This window comes from Lithobates pipiens, unplaced genomic scaffold, assembly GCF_037356315.1.
Source record: "Lithobates pipiens isolate NorthernLeopardFrog02 unplaced genomic scaffold, aLitPip1_a1.2 Scaffold_41, whole genome shotgun sequence".
Taxonomy (NCBI): domain Eukaryota; kingdom Metazoa; phylum Chordata; class Amphibia; order Anura; family Ranidae; genus Lithobates; species Lithobates pipiens.
The window spans coordinates 7,820,869-7,843,500 of NW_027507861.1; the positions used below are offsets into that span (position 1 = coordinate 7,820,869).

The following is a 22,632-nucleotide window of genomic DNA, read 5'->3' on the forward strand; positions in this document are numbered from 1 at the left end:
AGCTCTCACCTCTGCCTGGTGCCTTCCATGCCTCCTCCTCCCCCCGCCATCTCTCACCTCTGCTGGGAACCTTCCCCTACCCCTTCCTTCCTCCTCTGCTCCCAGAAGCTGTCCCTTCTGGCTGGTGCCTTCCATGCCTCCTCCTCCCCTCTCACCAGTTGTCATCTCTGCCTAGTGCCTTCTCCTCCTCCCCCCCCCCGCCAGCTGTCACCCCTGCCGGGGACCTTCCCCTACCCCTTCCCCACTTCTCCTCCCAGCAGCTGTCACCTCTGCCTGGTGCCTTCCCCGCCTTCTCCACCCCTCCCACCAGCTGTCACCTCTGCCTGGTGCCTCCCCCGCATCCTCCTCCCCTCCCACCAACTGTCACTAACCCCTTTAAACTTTATTCAAAACTAAACATAAAATATTTATGGTTAAATGTTGACTTGAATTCAGTTTTTTGAATAGTGGAACAATTTCCAGGCTCGGTCACGGATCTGGCTGGTCCTCACCCCATACACCAGTGGGTTCATCATGGGGGGCATTAAAAGATAGGTGAGGGAAAGGAGGGAATGGATGGAGGGTGGGATGTTTTTCCAAAACCTGTACGCCAGAAGAGTGAAGCCAACTGGGATATAGAAGAATGACATGACACACACATGGGAAGAACATGTACCAAACGCCTTGGACCGGGCCTCTTTGGAGGACAATTTTAGCACAGCATTGATTATAAAGATATAAGATAACATTATAGTGGAAATATCAAACACAAGCGTCGAAATAATTTGAATGAGACCATAGTATCTGTTGATGGTGGTGTCGCCACATGAGGCCTTCGCTATGGACATGTGATCGCAGTAAGATTTGCCAATCACTTCATGTCTGCAGTAGGGTAACCGGACCACTAGGAGGACACAAGGACTGACTATAAGCACCCCTCGTAAAGCCAGGGCTAAGCCAATCCGGGTGATCATTGGGCCAGTAAGAATGGCAGAGTATCTCAGTGGTTGGCATATTGCTACATAGCGATCAAACGCCATCGCCACCAGGACTCCAGTCTCCATATAGGTGAGGAAATGGACAAAGAACATCTGGATGACACATCTACTAAAATACACAACCCGCGAGCCCAGCCAAAGGATGGCCAACATCTGCGGTGCTATAGTCAGGGAGAACATGAGATCTGTGATGGCCAACAACGACAGGAACATGTACATGGGGGTGTGGAGACCACGATCAGATAGAATGATGGAAAAAAGAAGAGTGTTTCCTATCACCGAACACATGAACATGATGAAGAACGGTGCCGAAATGATGGAATAGAACCTCTCCAGTCCAGGAACTCCGAGGAGGGTGAACCTCACCAATCTCAACTCTGTGATGTTCACAGACATTTCTATCGATAGGAGATTTTATTCCCCCAGTCTCTATGGAAAAATAAAAACATATCATTAATAATAATCCACAAACAATAATAATATATTTTTATCTGGAATCTCTGCAGGATGAATCCAAAGGTATCGGAGAATGTTCTCTGTACTTGGACAGCGGTGACATTTGCAATAGCTGGGGGGAGGGGGAGGGGGGGATAAACATATTGATATTGTATTTCTAAATGTTGTCATTTGTCTGGAAATGTCAAAATTTTATTTGAAGGCAGAAAAATAAATTTTATATGCTCAGTTCTGACTTCGGCAAAGTTGAATTCACCAGGAAATGACTAATTTAGCCGCTCTGTTTTGCCCTGTTAGCTAACTAATCAAGATTTTTCATTTGAAAAAAATAACCTTTTTCCTTTTTTTGAGGTGTATTTAATTCAGTCTAGGTTCAGTCTAGGTTCTTTTCCTTCTTTTGCATAATTGGTTGCAGTGGCTGCCCATCCATTAGAGGCGCACGGGAGTTGCCCCCCCCCCATCCATGCGTCCGGCCCCCATATCTACATTCAGGGCACCAGATGCATGAATTGCAATGGGGGGGGGTGTTTTTTCTTAAGGCAGAGACTCTAATAGGCTTCAAAAAAGGGTGGGCTCGGGCAGGGCCGTCTTTCATTTTGATTGGACCCTGGGCAAAACATTTCTTGGGCCCCCCCCCCCCCCCCCCCCATGCAGTTTCACTCTCCACCTGCTCCGAGACATACAATAGAAGCTAGACTCAAAATCAGTTTACTGAATCGGATCAGGCAGCTATTGCGATTGGTTGCCAGAGGTTACAGTGTATCATTACCGCTCACTGACTGGTTGCCAGAGGTTACAGTGTATCATTACCGCTCACTGACTGGTTGCCAGAGGTTACAGTGTATCATTACCGCTCACTGACTGGTTGCTAGAGGTTACAGTACACATTAACGGCTCACTGATTAGTTGCTAGAGGTTACAGCACACGATTTCCACTTGTTGATTGGTTGCTAGAGATTCCCTTGGATATCGTGGATATCATGGATACGACCTCGGGGGGGGCAATGAAGCGCTGACCCCCGAAGGAGCGGCTGGTTTTGTTGGGCTTACCGTTACCTCGTGTGCGTCTAGGGATTTCCCGAGGTAGATGGCCCAAAGAACTGCAGAAACTAACACTGGATCCACTTTTAGGATATTTATTTGACAAGAAGTAGACAGAACAGTCTCTCAATGAAAGGTAGAAGGTTGGGTAGGAAGTTCAGGTACTCTTGGAACTGCAAAAGATAAGAAGTCTCTCACCATAGAAATCCAGAGAATGGCCACTTGCAACTGGATTCTCACCACTACCGGATAGACCTCCTCTCACCGCTACCGGATAGACCTCCTCTCACCGCCACCGGATAGACCTCCTCTCACCACTACCGGATAGACCTCCTCTCACCGCCACCGGATAGACCTCCTCTCACCGCTACCGGATAGACCTCCTCTCACCGCCACCGGATAGACCTCCTCTCACCGCCACCGGATAGACCTCCTCTCACCGCTACCGGATAGACCTCCTCTCACCGCTACCGGATAGACCTCCTCTCACCGCTACCGGATAGACCTCCTCTCACCGCCACCGGATAGATCTCCTCTCACCGCTACCGGATAGACCTCCTCTCATCGCTACCGGATAGACCTCCTCTCATCGCTACCGGATAGACCTCCTCTCACCGCTACCGGATAGGCCTCCTCTCACCACTACCGGATAGACCTCATCTCACCGCTACCGGATAGACCTCCTCTCACCGCCACCGGATAGACCTCCTCTCACCGCTACCGGATAGACCTCCTCTCACCGCTACTGGATATACCTTCTTTCACCGCTACCGGATAGACCTCCTCTCACCGCTACCGGATAGACCTCCTCTCACCGCTACCGGATAGACCTCCTCTCACCGCCACCGGATAGACCTCCTCTCACCGCTACCGGATAGACCTCCTCTCACCGCCACCGGATAGACCTCCTCTCACCGCCACCGGATAGATCTCCTCTCACCGCTACCGGATAGACCTCCTCTCACCGCCACCGGATAGACCTCCTCTCACCGCTACCGGATAGACCTCCTCTCACCGCCACCGGATAGACCTCCTCTCACCGCTACCGGATAGACCTCCTCTCACCGCTACCGGATAGACCTCCTCTCACCGCCACCGGATAGACCTCCTCTCACCGCCACCGGATAGATCTCCTCTCACCGCTACCGGATAGACCTCCTCTCATCGCTACCGGATAGACCTCCTCTCATCGCTACCGGATAGACCTCCTCTCACCGCTACCGGATAGGCCTCCTCTCACCACTACCGGATAGACCTCATCTCACCGCTACCGGATAGACCTCCTCTCACCGCCACCGGATAGACCTCCTCTCACCGCTACCGGATAGACCTCCTCTCACCGCTACCGGATAGACCTCCTCTCACCCCCACCGGATAGACCTCCTCTCACCGCTACTGGATATACCTTCTTTCACCGCTACCGGATAGACCTCCTCTCACCGCTACCGGATAGACCTCCTCTCACCGCTACCGGATAGACCTCCTCTCACCGCTACCGGATAGACCTCCTCTCACTAGGCCCAGCAGTCGATAGAGTGTTTGAGTAAAGTAAAGTCTCTGCCACAGACTTAAAGCGGAGGTCCACCCTAAAGTGGACCTTCCACTCATCGGAACCCTCCCCCCCTCCGGCGCCACAATTGGCACCTTTCAGGGGGGAGGGGGGTGCAGGTACCTGTACAGCACAGGTATCTGCACCCACTTCTAGGATAGCTCTCTGCGGAAAGGGGCGTACATTACGCCCCTTTCCGAAGGTCCCCTGCTGCCTGCTGGGAAACACACAGATCCCAGAGGCAGCGGGTCCATTCTTATTGCGCAGCGCGACTCGCGCATGCGCAGTAGGGAACCGGGAAATGAAGCCGAAAGGCTTCATTTCCTGATTCCCATACCCAAGATGGTGGCGGCAGCACCCGAGAGATGATCGAGAGATCGGCTTCGGGTGCCGACATCGCGGGCGCGCTGGGCAGGTAAGTGTCACTATTTTAAAAGTCAGCAGCTGCAGTATTTGTAGCTGCTGGCTTTTAAAAAAAAAAAAAAAAACGCGGAGTCCCGTCTTTCAACTGATCCTCCAGGCTCCTTCTGAGAAGCCAGCCTTATGCGTGGCCTTCTCCCGAAGAGTCCTTCCCTGGGTGCTTCTCCAGTTGCTGGGCCTCTCCACAGATGAGATGGCACCACCTCCGAATCCTCCTTCCAGTTACTTTGCCTTGGGCCAGCCAGCCCCCGAGACTCGGAATTGGATGGATCCGCACCCCAGGCCAAGAGGACCATGGGGGCTGGTCAGGAGGACCAGGACCCAACAGACAGAAAGATCTTCTGGTGGAGAAGGGATCTCACCGCTCCAGGAGTGCACATGCAGGCTGTAAACTGTCTCTTCGAATGGGAAGCCACAGGTGCTGGCTATTACCACTAGCAACAGACGAAAAACAAGCTCTGGACTGCCGCACTCTTCATAAGACCACTTTCTTTTATTTGGAAATCACATCACAGCTCAAACACAGCGAACAAGGAAAAATTGCTGACGCACTACAGCTAGTGCGAAACGTCAGCAATTTTTCCTTGTTCGCTGTGTTTGAGCTCTGATGTGATTTCCCAATAAAAGAAAGCGGTCTTATGAAGAGTGCGGCAGTCCAGAGCTTGTTTTTAGAAAGATCTTCTGAACCGGAACCCAGAAGCACGAGATGTCAGTACCTTAAGTACCCTCTCCCAGAATGCACAGCAAGATGACGCTCCCACTGGGCTGGTTCCGAGAAAGAATGGCACTCAAGGCGCCCCCAGCTAAACCGCATTCTCACACTTGCCAGCGGGGACAGCAACACCTGTGGCCAAGCAGAACCCAGTGCAATCCAGCTAGACTGGTACTGAAACCATAATTCGGTATATAATTGACCCTAAAACCCAACTGTGGTTTTATGAGGTTCAAATAGAAAAATAAAAAACACATAGCGCGTGCTCTTCAGGAGGCGGCGCTATGTTTGTATTTTACAAAAAATAAAAAAATAAAATAATAATAATAATAATAATAATAATAATAATAATAATAAATAAAATAATAATAATAAATAAAATAATAATAATAATAATAATAATAAATAAAATAATAATAATAAATAAATAGTAAATAAAATAATAATAATAAATAAAATAATAATAATAATAATAATAATAATAATAATAATAATAAATAAAATAATAATAATAAATAAAATAATAATAATAATAATAATAAATAAAATAATAATAATAAATAAATAATACATAAAATAATAATAATAAATAAAATAAAATTGGGTTATGTGTTGTGATTTTGCTGTATTAAGATTTTTAAAAAAATGTTTTTTTTATCCCCAAAAACTACATTTGAAAAAATGCTCTGCAAATACCATGTGACTTAAAAAAATGGCAAAACCCACCGTTTTATTCTCTAGGGTCTCTGCTTTAAAAAAAAAAAAAAAAAAAAAAATATATATATATATATATATATATATATATATATATATATATAAAACATTTGGTGCTGTAAGTAACTTTCTAGCATAAAAAAAACTGATTTTCACATATCAACAAAAAGTGTCATTAAAGTCGTGGTTTTTAAGTGGTTACATTTTGTTTTTAATTTATTTTAATTTTCTTTTTATTATTTGTGACAAAAAAAACATAATAAAGAGACTAACGAGGGGCCATTTTTTTTTTTTTTCCATGGAGGAACATTTCCCAGATCGGTGAAGGACGACTCCACAATCCTCAGGAGACATTCGAAGACCTTTCCGCCCTGAAAGCCACCAGAAACATCGTATTTTCAACATCTTCTCAACTTCAATGAATTTCACCAAAATTTCAACATTTCTCTGAAATCTTCAACTTTCTTTGGGGAAAGGAAAACCCCCTCAATTTTATTAAAGTGATCGGAAAGGCTGAAGGTTTTTTACCTTCTCCACAGACATGAGATTTGGATCTGATGGCTTTCATGGCTGAACTTGCCAATTTCGGAGAAATGAGGGACCACTTCTACTACCCCCCCCCCCCCCCCCAATTCTCTCCTTTATAATCAGACCTAATTATCATCACAACCGCCTACATTTCATCAGTCACCGATTCCTCCAACATTCTATAAGAGGGAAGATTGTACAGAACGATCGTCCTCAGATTGGTCATCAATGATCACATGGAACATTTTTCGTACAAGAACCCAACAATGTCATCTGTTCAACCACAAGTAGGATTCCCGGAACTCCCCCAGCAATCGGACCCCGGAGAGACCAGTGTGACCCCCCCGGGGTGAGGACCACTCATCTATATATCATCTATATACTGTACACTGACGTCAGCCCCGCCTCCGAGGAGCTTACAATCGAAGGCCCCCATCTCAATGTGCATCAACAATGTCTACCTTCCATGGAGTTCCATGTATCTACCCAAGGTAGTGTGTACCTACCTCCAACAATCTGCACATACACTGAGGTAATGTGTACCTACCCCCTGAAATATCTACTTATCTCCCAGTAATGTGTACCTACCCCCTGAAATGTCTACTTATCTCCCAGTAATGTCTTCCTACCCCCTCAAATGTCTACTTATCTCCCAATAATGTGTACCTACCCCCTCAAATGTCTACTTATCTCCCAGTAATATGTACCTACCCCCTGAAATGTCTACTTATCTCCCAATAATGTGTACCTACCCCCTGAAATGTCTACTTATCTCCCGGTAATGTGTTCCTACCCCATGAAATGTCTACTTATCTCCCAGTAATGTGTACCTACCCCCTGAAATGTCTACTTATCTCCCAGTAATGTGTTCCTACCACCTGAAATGTCTACTTATCTCCCAGTAATGTGTACCTACCCCCTGAAATATCTACTTATCTCCCAATAATGTGTACCTACCCCCTGAAATGCCTACTTATCTCCCAGTAATGTGTTCCTACCCCCTCAAATGTCTACTTATCTCCCAATAATGTGTACCTACCCCCTGAAATGTCTACTTATCTCCCAGTAATGTGTTCCTACCCCCTCAAATGTCTACTTATCTCCCAATAATGTGTACCTATCCCCTGAAATGCCTACTTATCTCCCAGTAATGTGTACCTACCTCCTGAAATATCTGCTTATCTCCCAGTAATGTGTACCTACCCCCTGAAATGTCTACTTATCTCCCAGTAATGTGTTCCTACCCCCTCAAATGTCTACTTATCTCCCAATAATGTGTACCTATCCCCTGAAATGCCTACTTATCTCCCAGTAATGTGTACCTACCTCCTGAAATATCTGCTTATCTCCCAGTAATGTGTACCTACCCCCTGAAATGTCTACTTATCTCCCGGTAATGTGTACCTACCCCCTGAAATGTCTACTTATCTCCCGGTAATGTGCACCTACCCCTGAAATATCTACTTATCTCCCAGTAATGTGTACCTACCCCCTGAAATGTCTACTTATCCCCAGTAATGTGTTCCTACCCCCTCAAATGTCTACTTATCTCCCAATAATGTGTACCTATCCCCTGAAATGCCTACTTATCTCCCAGTAATGTGTACCTACCTCCTGAAATATCTGCTTATCTCCCAGTAATGTGTACCTACCCCCTGAAATGTCTACTTATCTCCCGGTAATGTGTACCTACCCCCTGAAATGTCTACTTATCTCCCGGTAATGTGCACCTACCCCTGAAATATCTACTTATCTCCCAGTAATGTGTACCTACCCCCTGAAATGTCTACTTATCCCCAGTAATGTGTACCTACCCCCTGAAATGTCTACTTATCTCCTAGTAATGTGCTCCTACCCCCTGAAATGCCTACTTATCTCCCAGTAATGTGTACCTACCCCCTGAAATGTCTACTAATCTCCCAGTAATGTGTTCCTACCCCCTGAAATGTCTAGTTATCTCCCGGTAATGTGTTCCTACCCCCTGAAATGTCTACTTATCTCCCGATAATGTGTTCCTACCCCCTGAAATATCTACTTATCTCCCAGTAATCTGTACCTACCCCCTAAAATGTCTACTTATCTCCCAGTAATGTGTTCCTAACCCCTGAAATGTCTACTTATCTCCCGATAATGTGTTCCTACCCCCTGAAATGTCTACTTATCTCCCTGTAATGTGTACCTACCCCCTAAAATGTCTACTTATCTCCCGATAATGTGTTCCTACCCTCTGAAATGTCTACTTATCTCCCTGTAATGTGTACCTACCCCCTAAAATGTCTACTTATCTCCCGATAATGTGTACCTACCCCCTAAAATGTCTACTTATCTCCTGGTAATGTGTTCCAACCCCCTGAAATATCTACTAATCTCCCAGTAATGTGTTCCAACCCCATGAAATATCTACTTATCTCCCGGTAATGTGTACCTACCCCCTGAAATGTCTACTTATCTCCTGGTAATGTGTTCCTACCCCCTGAAATGTCTACTTATCTCCTGGTAATGTGTTCCTACCCCCTGAAATGTCTACTTATCTCCCGATAATGTGTTCCTACCCCCTGAAATATCTACTTATCTCCCAGTAATCTGTACCTACCCCCTAAAATGTCTACTTATCTCCCAGTAATGTGTTCCTAACCCCTGAAATGTCTACTTATCTCCCGATAATGTGTTCCTACCCCCTGAAATGTCTACTTATCTCCCTGTAATGTGTACCTACCCCCTAAAATGTCTACTTATCTCCCGATAATGTGTTCCTACCCTCTGAAATGTCTACTTATCTCCCTGTAATGTGTACCTACCCCCTAAAATGTCTACTTATCTCCCGATAATGTGTACCTACCCCCTAAAATGTCTACTTATCTCCTGGTAATGTGTTCCAACCCCCTGAAATATCTACTAATCTCCCAGTAATGTGTTCCAACCCCATGAAATATCTACTTATCTCCCGGTAATGTGTACCTACCCCCTGAAATGTCTACTTATCTCCTGGTAATGTGTTCCTACCCCCTGAAATGTCTACTTATCTCCTGGTAATGTGTTCCTATCCTTTGCAGTGTAAAATGTGTACCTAACCTACAGCAATGTGTACTTACCATGCAGCAAGACAGGTAGCTATCAGAGTCTGTGTTATTGGGAGAGAGGAGGACTCTCTGTCGGCACCCGTGATTGGCCCCGCTGCAGCCGCAGTTAAAAGCGGTCACAAGGCAGGGAAATTTTCCGGTATCCCTGCAGCTAAACCCAGTCTGAAAACAATTATGTGGGACTTACCTCCTTCACAGCGGGACAAGGGTGCAGATGCGGGAATGTTCCGCCCAGCCTGGGACTGTTGGGAGGTATGCCCACACGGGCAATGCATTCTAACCCTCATCAGTGTGTACCTACCTTCCAGTAATGTATTCCTGCCCCATGCAATGTGCATTTACCCCAAACAGTCTGTAATTACCTCCCAGCAAAGTGTTCTTGCAGTAAAAGAGGTATCTATCAGAAAATGCAGTCTGTGTTGTGGGGAAGAGGACAGGCTGAGGTCAGATTATCATCACTATACGGCAATAATGGAGAGTGCAGATCACAGCAACCTCACCAGTGTGCAGCTCACACAGCTCCTGACAGCTTTTATTAATACAGATCAATGTGAATCGTCTCCCTGCAGGTTTTATGTCCCCGAAATACCCCACAGGAGCCCCGAGCTGAGCCTACGAGAGGACAACACCCCACCTGGACACCTCCCTAGATGGATCCACAGACAGTGCCTGGAAAAAGTATTCACACCCCCTGACATTCCCCACATTTTGTTACAACCAGAACCATAAATGTCTTTTATTGGGATTTTATGTGATGGACCAACACAAAGTGTCACATAATTGTGAAGTGGAAGGAAAATGATACAAATAAATCTGTGAAAAGTGTGGGGGAGGGGCATTTGTATGGCGCCCCCCGGAGTCAATACTTTGTAGAACCCCCTTTCTCTACAAGTCTTTTTGGGGGTGTCTCTACCAGCTTTGCTCATCTAGAGAGGACATTTCTGCCCATTCTTCTTCTTTGTAGAATATCTCAAGCTCTGTCAGATTGGATGGAGAGCGTCTGTGATCAGCAATTTTCAAGTCTGGCCACAGATTCTCAATGGGATTTAGGTCTGGACTGTGACTGGGCCATTCTAACACATGAATATGCTTTGATGTAAACCATTCCATTGTAGCTCTGGCTGGATGTTTCGGGTCGTTGTCCTGCTGGAAGGGGAACCTCCGCCCCGGTCTCTAGTCTTCTGCCGACTCTAACAGGTTTTCTTCTAAGATTGTCCTGTATTTGTCTCCATCCATCTTCCCATCAACTCTGACCAGCTTCCCTGTCCCTGCTGAAGAAAACCATCCCCACCACATGATGCTGCCACCACCATGTCTCACGGTGGGGATGGTGTGTTCGGGGGATGGGCAGTGTTAGTTTCCCCCACACATAGCGTTTTGCTTTTAGGCCATAAAGTTGAATGTTGATCTCCTCTGACCAGATCACCTTCTTCCACGTGTTTGCTGTGTTTCATTGGCTCTTTACCCCGATCAGGGAGGGGCTGTGTCAGAGTGACACTCCTCATCCCTGATCGCCACTCTGCACGCCCCTGGGGGGTGTGCACGAGCTGCGTGCACGAGGACAGTGCATGTGACCGGCTGTGTTTGGACCGGCGGCCACGTCACGTGGTAAAGAGACATTTTTATTGGCTCTTTACACTGATCTGGGAGGGGCTGTGTCTCTCCTTGTTTAAACTTTATTGCCAAGTAGAGGAACAAAGGTGTCTGCATGCAGTATCTCTTGAGGGTGGAAAAACAATACAAAGATGAGACTTTAGAAGTGCCAAAAACCTCCTCTCAGAATTAATATCACTACATATATATATATATATATATATATATATATATATATATATATATATATATATAAAGGTAAAAAAGATTTTTATTACAAATACAGTATGTCACAAAAGTGAGTACACCCCTCACATTTTTGTAAAAAAAAATTGCTCTGTCTTTTCATGTGACAACACTGAAGAAATGACACATTGCTACAATGTAAAGTAGCAAAAACACAAAACAAATTATAACACATACATAATGCATCTCCCTTGAGTTTTCTGTCTTCACACCAATTGTAAGTCAGCGGTTGATTAATGAAAATAGTGGAAATAGATATAGACGCAATTGTTTATTACTTATGGACTGTATATTATGTATGTGTATTAGTGTTTTTTCCAGCTGTTCCAGCCATGTATCCCCTGAACCCCTGAAGAAGCCGATATAGGCGAAACACGTTGATGTGAGCTGTCCTTTTCTGTTTATTACTTATGGACTGTATATTATGTATGTGTATTAGTTTTTTTCCAGCTGTTCCAGCCATGTATCCCCTAAACCCCTGAAGAAGCCGATATAGGCGAAACACGTTGATGTGAGCTGTCCTTTTTCTGCTTATTACTTATGGATTGTATATTATGTACTGTATGTGTATTAGTGTTTTTCCAGCTGTTCCAGCCATGTATCCCCTGAACCCCTGAAGAAGCCGATATAGGTGAAACACGTTGATGTGAGCTGTTCTTTTCTGCTCTGATACATGTTGTATATAATATGAACTATATTTGAGATTTATGCTATGATTATTTGCATGCATGATATACATGTAGAAAAAGAACTCTGCCTTCAGGAGTGTTCTCTTGGTTTTAACAATATGTGTGGGAAGAAATTCATGTTTTATAAGGGGCACCCCCCCAGTATGTCTTTTTTAATATATTTCTAATACAAACTTTTTTACCTTTATATATGTAGTGATATTCATTCCGAGAGGGGGTTTTGGCACTCCTAAAGTCCCATCTTTGTATTGTTTTGTCACTTTAGGGATTTTGGTGCTAATCTTTCGGCCACTCTCATTTTGATAAATTTCTGTCTCTTGAGGGTGTATAGAGGGTTGGGCTTTTGCCCGCTCACCAATCTTGACAATATCAGGTTGAAAGGAATAGGAAGTCCCGATACAGGCCCCTGTAGAATCTGTCACCCCGGGGGAAGGGTGCCGGACCGCACAACTTGCGACGCTGGGATTCAGTAGAATCTGTGCAGAGGACGATGAGGGTGACACCCAACCCTCAATCAGCCGACAGGAAGCTGGCAAAAGGGGATCCGCTCACACATCCGCCGAAGGCCGTGGTGCTCCTCGCGACCCTCCGTAACGTCTGGCTTCCTGCTCCAAGCTGAAGGCCGTGGTCACAAGAGAGCGACTCCTCCCCAGCCCAGACTATATATAACCTCTCCCAGCATTCTGCTCTCTCTCTCTCACCAGCAGGCTAGAAATTCCAGTCAACAATGGCCCGACCCCAGTGTAAACTTGGCTCTTCGGACTACATGTACCAAGATCCTTTGCTCTTCTCTCGGATCTCACTCGCTCTGCATTCAGACTTTTTGGGAGCCTAGCCATGTACGGGGCCCAAAACCAATGAGCACCTTCAGGTTTTCAAAGGGGCCTAATTTTCCTATTTCACTTCCTGACTGCCTATCTCAGTTCTGGAGGCCCTAGAAAATGCAAGGACACTTCAGTCACCTCCCAAATGCAGGGGCGGACTGACCAGTCGGTCATTCGGGCGCCGCCCGAGGCCATTAGGGGCCCGGTCTCGACCACTTGAAGCGGCTGTGCCTGTATTACATGCCGTGATCATGTCGATTATAATACTGTTAACGGCGCGCTGCTCCCCGCCGGCCCCTCCTTCCCTCCAGTCCGTCCCAGGCGATGTCACGATGCATACAGTACAAGCACCTGGGACGGACTGGAGGGAGGGAGGGGCCGGCGGGGAGCTGCGCCGTTAGCAGTATTATAATCGGCATGATCACGGCATGTGATACAGGCACAGCAGAAGAGTGGAGGGGCTAGCTGGGAGCTGAGCTGTTATAAGTATTATCGGCATCCGGTAAGTGAAGCCTGGGCCTGCCACAAGTGATAAGTGATGGGGGGATGGGGATTGGGGGAACGGCGGTACAGATGCATGGGGCCCCGGTTCCCCCCACCCCACAGTGCCGCCCTCTGTGAGTGTCTCCATGTGTGTGTGTCTCCCCCTGTGTGTGTGTCTCCCCCTGTGTGTGTGTGTCTCCCCCTGTGTGTGTGTCCCTGTGTGTGTGTCCCTCTGTGTATGTGTTTCTCCCCCTGTGTGTGTGTCTCCCCCTGTGTGTGTGTCCCTGTGTGTGTGTCCCTCTGTGTATGTGTGTCTCCCCCTGTGTGTGTGTCTCCCCCTGTGTGTGTGTCCCTGTGTGTGTGTCCCTCTGTGTATGTGTTTCTCCCCCTGTGTGAGTGTCCCCCTGTGTGTGTGTGTCTCTGTGTGTGTGTCCCCGTGTGTATGTCTTCCCCTGTGTGAGTGTCCCCCTGTGTGTGTGTCCCCATGTGAGTGTGTGTCCCCGTGTGAGTGTGTGTCCACGTGTGAGTGTCCCCCTGTGTGTGTGTATGGTCTCCCTCCTGTGTGTGTGTGTCCCGTGTGTGTGTGTGTGTCTCTGTGTGTGTGTCCCCGTGTGTATGTCTTCCCCTGTGTGAGTGTCCCCCTGTGTGTGTGTCACCCTGTGTGTGTGTGTCCCCCTGTGTGTGTGTCCCCATGTGAGTGTGTGTCCCCGTGTGAGTGTGTGTCCCCGTGTGAGTGTCCCCCTGTGTGTGTGTATGGTCTCCCTCCTGTGTGTGTGTGTCCCGTGTGAGTGTGTGTCCCCGTGTGAGTGTCACCCTGTGTGTGTGTCCCCCTGTGTGTGTGTCCCCATGTGAGTGTGTGTCCCCGTGTGAGTGTGTGTCCCCGTGTGAGTGTCCCCCTGTGTGTGTGTATGGTCTCCCTCCTGTGTGTGTGTGTCCCGTGTGTGTGTGTGTGTGTGCATTCTCCCTCCAGTTTCCCCCTGTGTGCTCCCCCCCTCCCCCGGCCGTGTCCCCGTGTGCTTTCTCCACCCCAAGTCTCCCTGTGCAGGTGTGTGTGGCTTGAGTGTGGCACCCAAGGGGCCCCATGAACTTCTATTGCCCGGGGGCCCCATGAGTTGTCAGTCCGCCCCTGCCCAAATGACTCCCTTTTGGAAAGTAGACACCTCATGGTATTTGCTGAGAGGCTTGGTGAGTCCATGGAAGATTGTTTTTTTGTTTGGAAAATTAGAAAAACATTTATTCTTTATTTATTTTTATTTTTTTACACAAAGTTGTTACTTTAATGAGATATTTCTCACACATGTCGGGGTATACAAGGAATTACACCCCAAAAACACATTTTGCTACTTTTCCAGAATCTGAGGATTTCACATGTGTGTGTAGCCGAATCTCTAACCTATTCCAGACTAATGAGAACCTTCGAGGCCACAGACCGCTGACATCCTTCAATATGTGGTGGGTTGTGAGACACAGTGGGTGCAAAGATGGTGAAAGTCATTGGGCGCCAGACACTTCTTGGATACAAAAGAGGTTTTTATTTCTTTTAACAGTCCTTTTTATATTTTGCAAGGGAAAGAGGGTTAGGGCCAGAACACCCTCAAGTGGTTGCAATTTCAATAGGCACACTCCTTCAATAGGAAGACAGCCATACAGGGAAATGCCCCAGCAAGGTGCAACTTCTGCACGTCAAGGTTTGCTGTCTCCTATAGCAACAGTTCCTAACGCAAAGTTCTGCTTCACTACAATGTCCACTTGCAGCTCTGCAGCCCCTTGTGCTCCTGGTCACTCACTAGAGCCTCTGATTCACTGACTCTGAATCCTGTGAGCGCCTCAAGGCTTATGCATTGGTATCTCCCTCAAGCATCACCCACGCTTCCCTGCTGGGTCCCTAGCCTTGGCACGCCAGATACCTTTCAAGCTTCACCCCCGCTGACCGGCTCAGTCCCTGACTTGATACACAAGGCTGCTCTGCAAGCGTCACCTCCGCTGGTTGGGTCCCTGACTTGATCACCGCCTGATGTTTCCAGATTCTCCACCGTACCCGTTCCATGAGAATGTTGCTACGGTACTTGCTTCAGCTACTCACTGTGGTCCATGGTAAAGGGGGTTGGTCCCTTAGTGGCGGCAGCTTCCCTTCTACCTCTGACCCCGATAGGTTCTCTGGGCGGAAGAACCTTCACTTTTGGTTGGATTGCCAACCACATTCCCAACCCTGCGCTGCCCTCTTGCTTCTGGATGGGCCCTGACACAGCCTGGCAGCCAGATACCCCTAGGATAGGCCCAATCTCCAGCCTAGCAGCCCGGGGGGCAGATGACACACATCCTCGCAGATGGCAGTAAAGGTGGCACAAAACATAGATTACCTGACTCCACCTGAATATATAGGCTCTCCCAGCTGGGCCAAGGGATCAAAGAAAACCCCTGCCCATTGGCTGAGATATTCCATATACTCCGTAACCTGACCTTGAAATGTCCTTCTCACATCTAATGACACCAAGCGCCTGGCCACCTAGTGGCAGAAGAGAAAAGTACAACAAGGCCAAACTTAGGGAGAAATCAATGGATCTCTAACAATTATTTACAGTAGCTACTCCTGACAAGGAATTTTCTGAGGAGCTCCCTGACTAAACCCCAGGGCCAGTGGAGTAACTAGACCCTTCAGGGCCCCGATGCAAGAAACCATGAAGGGCCCCCCTGAACCCCAGCCAGGGCCCTTCCCTCCGAATCCGGCGGCAGGACTCCAGGGCGTGGTCACAGGTATGACCTTTGTGAGCCCTGTAGTTCCACCCCTGGTATCAGTAGTTTTTTTTTTTATTAGTTTTTTTTAATTTTTAGGAGCCTCCATTGGAGGACTGTCCGTAGGCAGGATGGGGTCCCCGTCCCCAGAAGAGATGAGGTCCCTTTCTCCAGGGCAGATGAAGTTACTGCCCCCAGGTGAGAAGGGGTCCCTGTCCCCAGGGGAGGTGGGGGTCCCTGACCCCACGTGAGAAGGAGTCCCTGTCCCCAGGGGGAGATGGAGGGGGTATGTAATGGTGTGTGGGGGATGGGGTCCTCTCACTCACTATGACCAAGCTGTAGGCCGCGCACTCATCCATGTTGGCCTGGGCTCCATCCAGTGTGCTGGACGGGCGATCAGCATATCTCCCAGAAAGACCTTTCATCATCTGTGTATGGCGGGGGAGGAGGAGGGCTGGCAGACAAGCCTGCAGTGTCCTCCGGGGGGCTCTCATAGGGCTGCACTGTATCTGTGTGCTTAAATTTGTTTACCCAGGAGAAGTATGCAGTGCAGTGTGGGCCAGACTCAGGGGGGGCGGGACTCTGGCTGGGGAGAACAAACATCGGACTGAGCGGCAATGCATGGAGCAGGAGAGGGGTACTCTGAGGAGCTGGCCGAGGACACAGGTCATGCGGGGAATGCACAATTAATGATCAGCCAGTGCGATACTCGAGCATGGAGCTCTGCTAGTCACCCTCCACCTCCAGCCACCCGTGTGCATGGTGCACTGGTACCCCTAGCTGCCTACCATATGTAGAGGGGGCTGCATGGGCCCCCTGCATCACAGGGCCCAGTTGCGGTTCCAACTGCTGCACCCCCTATAGTTACACCCCTGCCCAGGGCGCTACATGCGTGACTGTTTAGGAGCCTAGCCACATACGGGGGCTCAAAATATAATAAACCATCAGGCTTCGTGACTACCTATCACCGTTTCAGAGACCCTAAAATGCCAGGATAGTACAAACAATCCGCCCAAATGACCCCTTTTTGGAAAGTAAACACCCCACAGTATTCGATAAAAGGCATTGTGAGTATTTTTCAGATTTCATTTTTTGTCACAAGGTTTTGAAAAAAATAAGAAAAGAACATAAACAATACATTTTCAGTTTATTTCTTAATATTCCAAAAACTTGTGGCAACAATTAAGATCTGAAAAATCCTCCCCGTGCCTCTTAGCAAATACTTTGGCATGTCTACTTTCAAAAAAAGGGGGTCTTCTGGGGGGGATATTTTGTGCTATCCTGGCATTTCAGGGCCTTTGAAATCTGTGATAGGTAGTCAGGAAGTGAAATGAGCAAATAACACCCTTTGAAGTCCCGAAGGTGGTCATTCGATTTTGGGCCCTTGTATGTGACTCGGCTCCCAAAAAGTCTCCCCATATGTGGGAGAAACAGCACAATGCTTTTTTTGGGTGTAATTCCATGTATACCCATGATGTGTGTAAGAAAGTGACAACTTTGCGTAAAAAATAAAAAATAATAACTTTTTTTCATTTTCCAAAAACTTGTGGCAAAAAAATAAGATTTTTTTTAAAAAAACATCATGTCTCTAAGCAAATACCTAGGGGGTGTCTACTTTCCAAAAGGGGGGACAGTTGGGGTGGGGGTGTTTTATACTGTCCTCGCATATTGGGGCCTCTAAAAACATTCCATGTAGGGCCAGCATTAGGCGTTTCTGCCACACATCAAAGAAGGGAGATTAAGGTCCGGTGTGACCCCCTCTGACATCCCCATCCCTAATAATGCATAAAAAACAAGAAAAATAGCCCTGGGACTTTAAATGAGGTGAGAGAGGTTTAGCCAATGTCCACAGCAAACACTGAGACAAAATCTATTTATTTGTTTCAAAATGTTATGTAACAGAGCGGCAACAACAATGATTGTGAGTTACCCGGCATAAAAACCAATGTACACAACACAGATGAAAGTAAATATACAAAGATTTATTACAAATATTGTACATCCATGAGCAACAATAAAACGTAAAAGTTGCTGGGTCAGTAAATACACATACACAATAAAAATGTACATACATGTGGACAAGGAAGTATGTAAACATAATGCAGACATCAATAATACCCAGCATATGCTGGCATAAAACAAGCATCAATAAAGCCCTATGCATTTCGCGAGAACCTGCTCGCTTCTTCAGGGGCGGATGTATGAATGTTGTATCTGCAATGTAAATAATAAGATCAATAAATGTATGTTGTTGATAAGTGGGGGCAGGCGGAATAATTGGCAAGAGAGGTCTGAAACAGAGACCTCATACTTACCGAAGGTCTGAGATAAATCACCAAAACGCTGGATATCAAAATGGCAGCCGTGTAGTGCATCCAGCTCGGGAGTGCATCCAGCTTTCTGCCACACATCCACCCACTCTTTTAATGTAGGCATACATGCCATGTTCTTTTTTTCATTCAGCCTATTTGATCGGTGTGGATGAAGAAATCTCTGCCAGAAAAAAAGTGAAAAAAAAAATATATGCCAAGCATAGATGTTACTGCCCTCTAACCACCACACATTCCTAATGCCAGGCCTGTTTTTAACTGTATATGGAGACATCTCCCCCTGCAGAGCTGTAGCCACTGACGTATGTAGTCTGAGAGCTGAGCGCTGCTGTCAGAATGCACCCACTCTTTTAATGTAGGCATACATGTCATGTTCTTTTTTCATTCGGCCTATTTGATCGGTGTGGATGCAGAAATCTCTGCCAGAAAAAAAGTGAAAAAAAAATATATGCCAAGCATAGATGTTACTGCCTCCTAACCACCCCACATTCCTAATGCCAGGCCTGTTTTTAACTGTAGATTGAGACATCTCCCCCTGCAGAGCTGTAGCCACTGACGTCTGTAGTCTGAGAGCTGAGCGCTGCTGTCAGAATGCACAGATCAGCGCTGCAGAGCTGTAGCCACTGACATATGTAGTCTGAGAGCTGAGCGCTGCTGTCAGAATGCACCCACTCTTTTAATGTAGGCATACATGTCATGTTCTTTTTTTCATTCAGCCTATTAGATCGGTGTGGATGCAGAAATCTCTGCCAGAAAAAAAGTGAAAAAAAAAATAATATGCCAAGCATAGGTGCCACTGCCCTCTAACCACCCCACATTCCTAATGCCAGGCCTGTTTTTAACTGTAGATGGAGACATCTCCCCCTGCAGAGCTGTAGCCACTGACGTATGTAGTCTGAGAGCTGAGCGCTGCTGTCAGAATGCACCCACTCTTTTAATGTAGGCATACATGTCATGTTCTTTTTTCATTCGGCCTATTTGATCAGTGTGGATTAAGAAATCTCTGCCAGAAAAAAAGTGAAAAAAAAAATAATATGCCAAGCATAGGTGTTACTGCCCTCTAACCAACCCACATTCCTAATGCCAGGCCTGTTTTTAACTGTATATGGAGACATCTCCCCCTGCAGAGCTGTAGCCACTGACATATGTAGTCTGAGAGCTGAGCGCTGCTGTCAGAATGCACCCACTCTTTTAATGTAGGCATACATGTCATGTTCTTTTTTCATTCAGCCTATTTGATCGGTGTGGATGAAGAAATCTCTGCCAGAAAAAAAGTGAAAAAATATATATATGCCAAGCATAGGTGCCACTGCCCTCTAACCACCCCACATTCCTAATGCCAGGCCTTTTTTTAACTGTAGATGGAAACATCTCCCCCTGCAGAGCTGTAGCCACTGACGTATGTAGTCTGAGAGCTGAGCGCTGCTGTCAGAATGCACAGATCAGTGCTGCAGAGCAGATCAGTTCCTGCAAAGCAAACAACAATGGTTAACAATAACACACAGTGACAAAATAACATCAACTCATTAAAACAACAATCTTTTTTATTTTTTTTTTGCTCTTTTTTTTACTTTTTTTGCAACAACTTTTAACCTTTCCATTCTTTGATTTTTAGGGTCTCTCTCATTTTCCTGACTAACTAACATCTTTGAAGACCCTTGAGTGCTGGGGTAGATCAAGGACATCTATAAAATGCCTGTCATGCAGATGGCTAACTGCACCTGGACTTGAGGTTTGGGCCACATCACCTTCTTCATACAAAAGGGCCGTTGATGATCGCATCCTGAAATTTTAGGAAGGATCCAGGTACTTTGTAAATATAAGTTCTTATTCTCACCATGATCTAGATGTGCTTCTGAAATTTTGTAGGTTTCAAAGTGGATGTCCTAGTAATATGCCTGCCAATTTTTGCTTTTTTGTAGATCATGGTGAATTATAGTTAGAGCCAAGAGAAATGGAGCAGGCGTCATGCCGGACAAAGTTGAACACCGCGCCGTGATTGCAAAAACAGCAACGATGTGGAATGTTAACAAAGCATGTTGAACCTGTACTACAAAGATGTGGAGAACATTTTTAAACATATTATGTGACCATGGATGAAAGTTGGGTATAGCTTTATGACAGGTCACAGGAGTGCAGAATGAACTTTGTAGTCAAAACACAGCCAGATTTTAGGAACCAGAACAGATAGTCAGAAAAGCCAAACATCAGGTAGCCGGAGTTGAGCGTAGTAAAACAGCAAGCAGGAGTGCAGGAGATAGTCTCTGTGATGTTGACCAAGGCGAAGGCAGAAATCCTCGGGGCTGGACGGCTTAAGTAGGCAGGACTGACAAGCAAGATATCCTCAACATCTGAGTAACTGTGGAGAGATATGGGAGCTGGCAATAAGCCGACAGCTGAGCTGCCAGCTCAGAGAAGGAAAGGCTGAGCCCAGCCCTGACAGTACCCCCTCCTCAATTACCCCTCCCCCTTGGAGGACCAACAGGCTTGAGGGAACATCTATGGAAATCACGGAGGAGGACAGATGCATGTATGTCCGAGGATGAGACCCAAGAGCGTTCCTCCGGACCGTACCCTTTCCAATGCACAGGTACTGTATGCTCCCACGGAACCTATGGGTTAATAATGGACTGTACTTCATACTCCTCATGGTTCCCAACCTGTACAGCTTGATGACGTGGCACCGAGGTGGTAAAACGGTTGCAGACCAAAGGTTTTAATAAGGAGATATGAAATACCGTATTTATCGGTGTATAACACGCACCCCAAGTTTAGGAGGGAATTTTGTGGAAAAAACTTTTAGGAGGGAAATTTAAGGAAAAAAAAAAAACTTACATTTAAATGCCCATCAATGCAGCCTTATCAGTGTCCATCTGAAGCCTAGACAGCGTCATTTGCAGCCTTGTCATGCAGCCTGTCCTCATTACAGCCTTGTCATGCAGCCTGTCCTCATTGCAGCCTTGTCATTGCAGCCTGTCCTCATTGCAGCCTTGTGATTGCAGCCTGTCCTCATTACAGCCTTGTCATGCAGCCTGTCCTCATTGCAGCCTTGTCATGCAGCCTGTCCTCATTACAGCCTTGTCATGCAGCCTGTCCTCATTGCAGCCTTGTCATGCAGCCTGTCCTCATTGCAGCCTTGTCATGCAGCCTGTCCTCATTGCAGCCTTGTCATTGCAGCCTGTCCTCATTGCAGCCTTGTGATTGCAGCCTGTCCTCATTACAGCCTTGTCATGCAGCCTGTCCTCATTGCAGCCTTGTCATGCAGCCTGTCCTCATTACAGCCTTGTCATGCAGCCTGTCCTCATTGCAGCCTTGTCATGCAGCCTGTCCTCATTGCAGCCTTGTCATGCAGCCTGTCCTCATTGCAGCCTTGTCATGCAGCCTGTTCTCATTGCAGCCTTGTCATGCAGCCTGTCCTCATTGCAGCCTTGTCATGCAGCCTGTCCGTATTACAGCCTTGTCATGCAGCCTGTCCTCATTGCAGCCTGTCCTCATTGCAGCCTTGTCATGCAGCCTGTCCTCATTGCAGCCTCGTCATGCATCCTGTCCTCATTGCAGCCTTGTCATTGCAGCCTTAGTGCATTGTTCGCTTATTTTTTTTTTTTAAATGGCGCCGCCGAGATGTCCTGTGTATCTCGGCGGCGCCCGGAAGTTCTCATCGGCTTTCGGCCGCTCTCGGACCTTCTCGTCGGCTTTCAGGCCACCTCGGCCCTTCTCAGTGGCTTTCGGCCGCTCTCGGAAGGTCCGAGAGCGTCCAAAAGCCGCCCGAGAAGGGCCGAGGCGGCCGAAAGCCGCCGAGAAGGGCCGAGGTGGCCGAAAGCCGCCGAGAAGGTCCGAGAGTGGCCGAAAGCCGCCGAGAAGGTCCGAGAGCGGCCGAAAGTCTGCGAGAAGGTCCGAGAGCGGCCAAAAGCCGGCAAGAAGGTCCGAGAGTGGGCGAAAGCCGCCGAGAAGGTCCGAGAGCGGCCGAAAGCCTGCGAGAAGGTCCGAGAGCAGGCCGAAAGCTGGCGAGAAGGTCCAAGAGTGGCCGAAAGCTGCCGAGAAGGGCCGAGGTGTCCGAAAGCAACGAGAAGGAGTCTGGGCGGCTGAAAGCTGCCCAGAGCCCAAAAAATCGTGCGGACATCGCGGAGTATCGGCGTATAACACGCATCCGTGATTTTCCCCTGACTTTAAGGGGGAAAAAGTGCGTGTTATACGCCGATAAATACGGTACATTAGAAATATGCATATTAGAAGGAAGGGCTAATGCGTAAGCCACTG

General features: G+C 47.3%; 1 protein-coding gene across 1 annotated transcript; it reads right to left on the bottom strand.

Annotated features, from left to right (window-relative positions):
* Window positions 1–292: 292 nt before the first annotated feature.
* On the bottom strand, window positions 293–10,004 carry LOC143956736 (olfactory receptor 52K1-like). The gene is made up of 2 exons (XM_077466925.1): window positions 9,840–10,004; window positions 293–1,406 (listed from the first exon to the last, which is right to left on the bottom strand). The coding sequence occupies exon 2, from the start codon at window positions 1,371–1,373 to the stop codon at window positions 432–434; it is 942 nt and encodes a 313-aa protein (XP_077323051.1). The 5' UTR covers window positions 1,374–1,406; window positions 9,840–10,004; the 3' UTR covers window positions 293–431.
* Window positions 10,005–22,632: the final 12,628 nt, after the last annotated feature.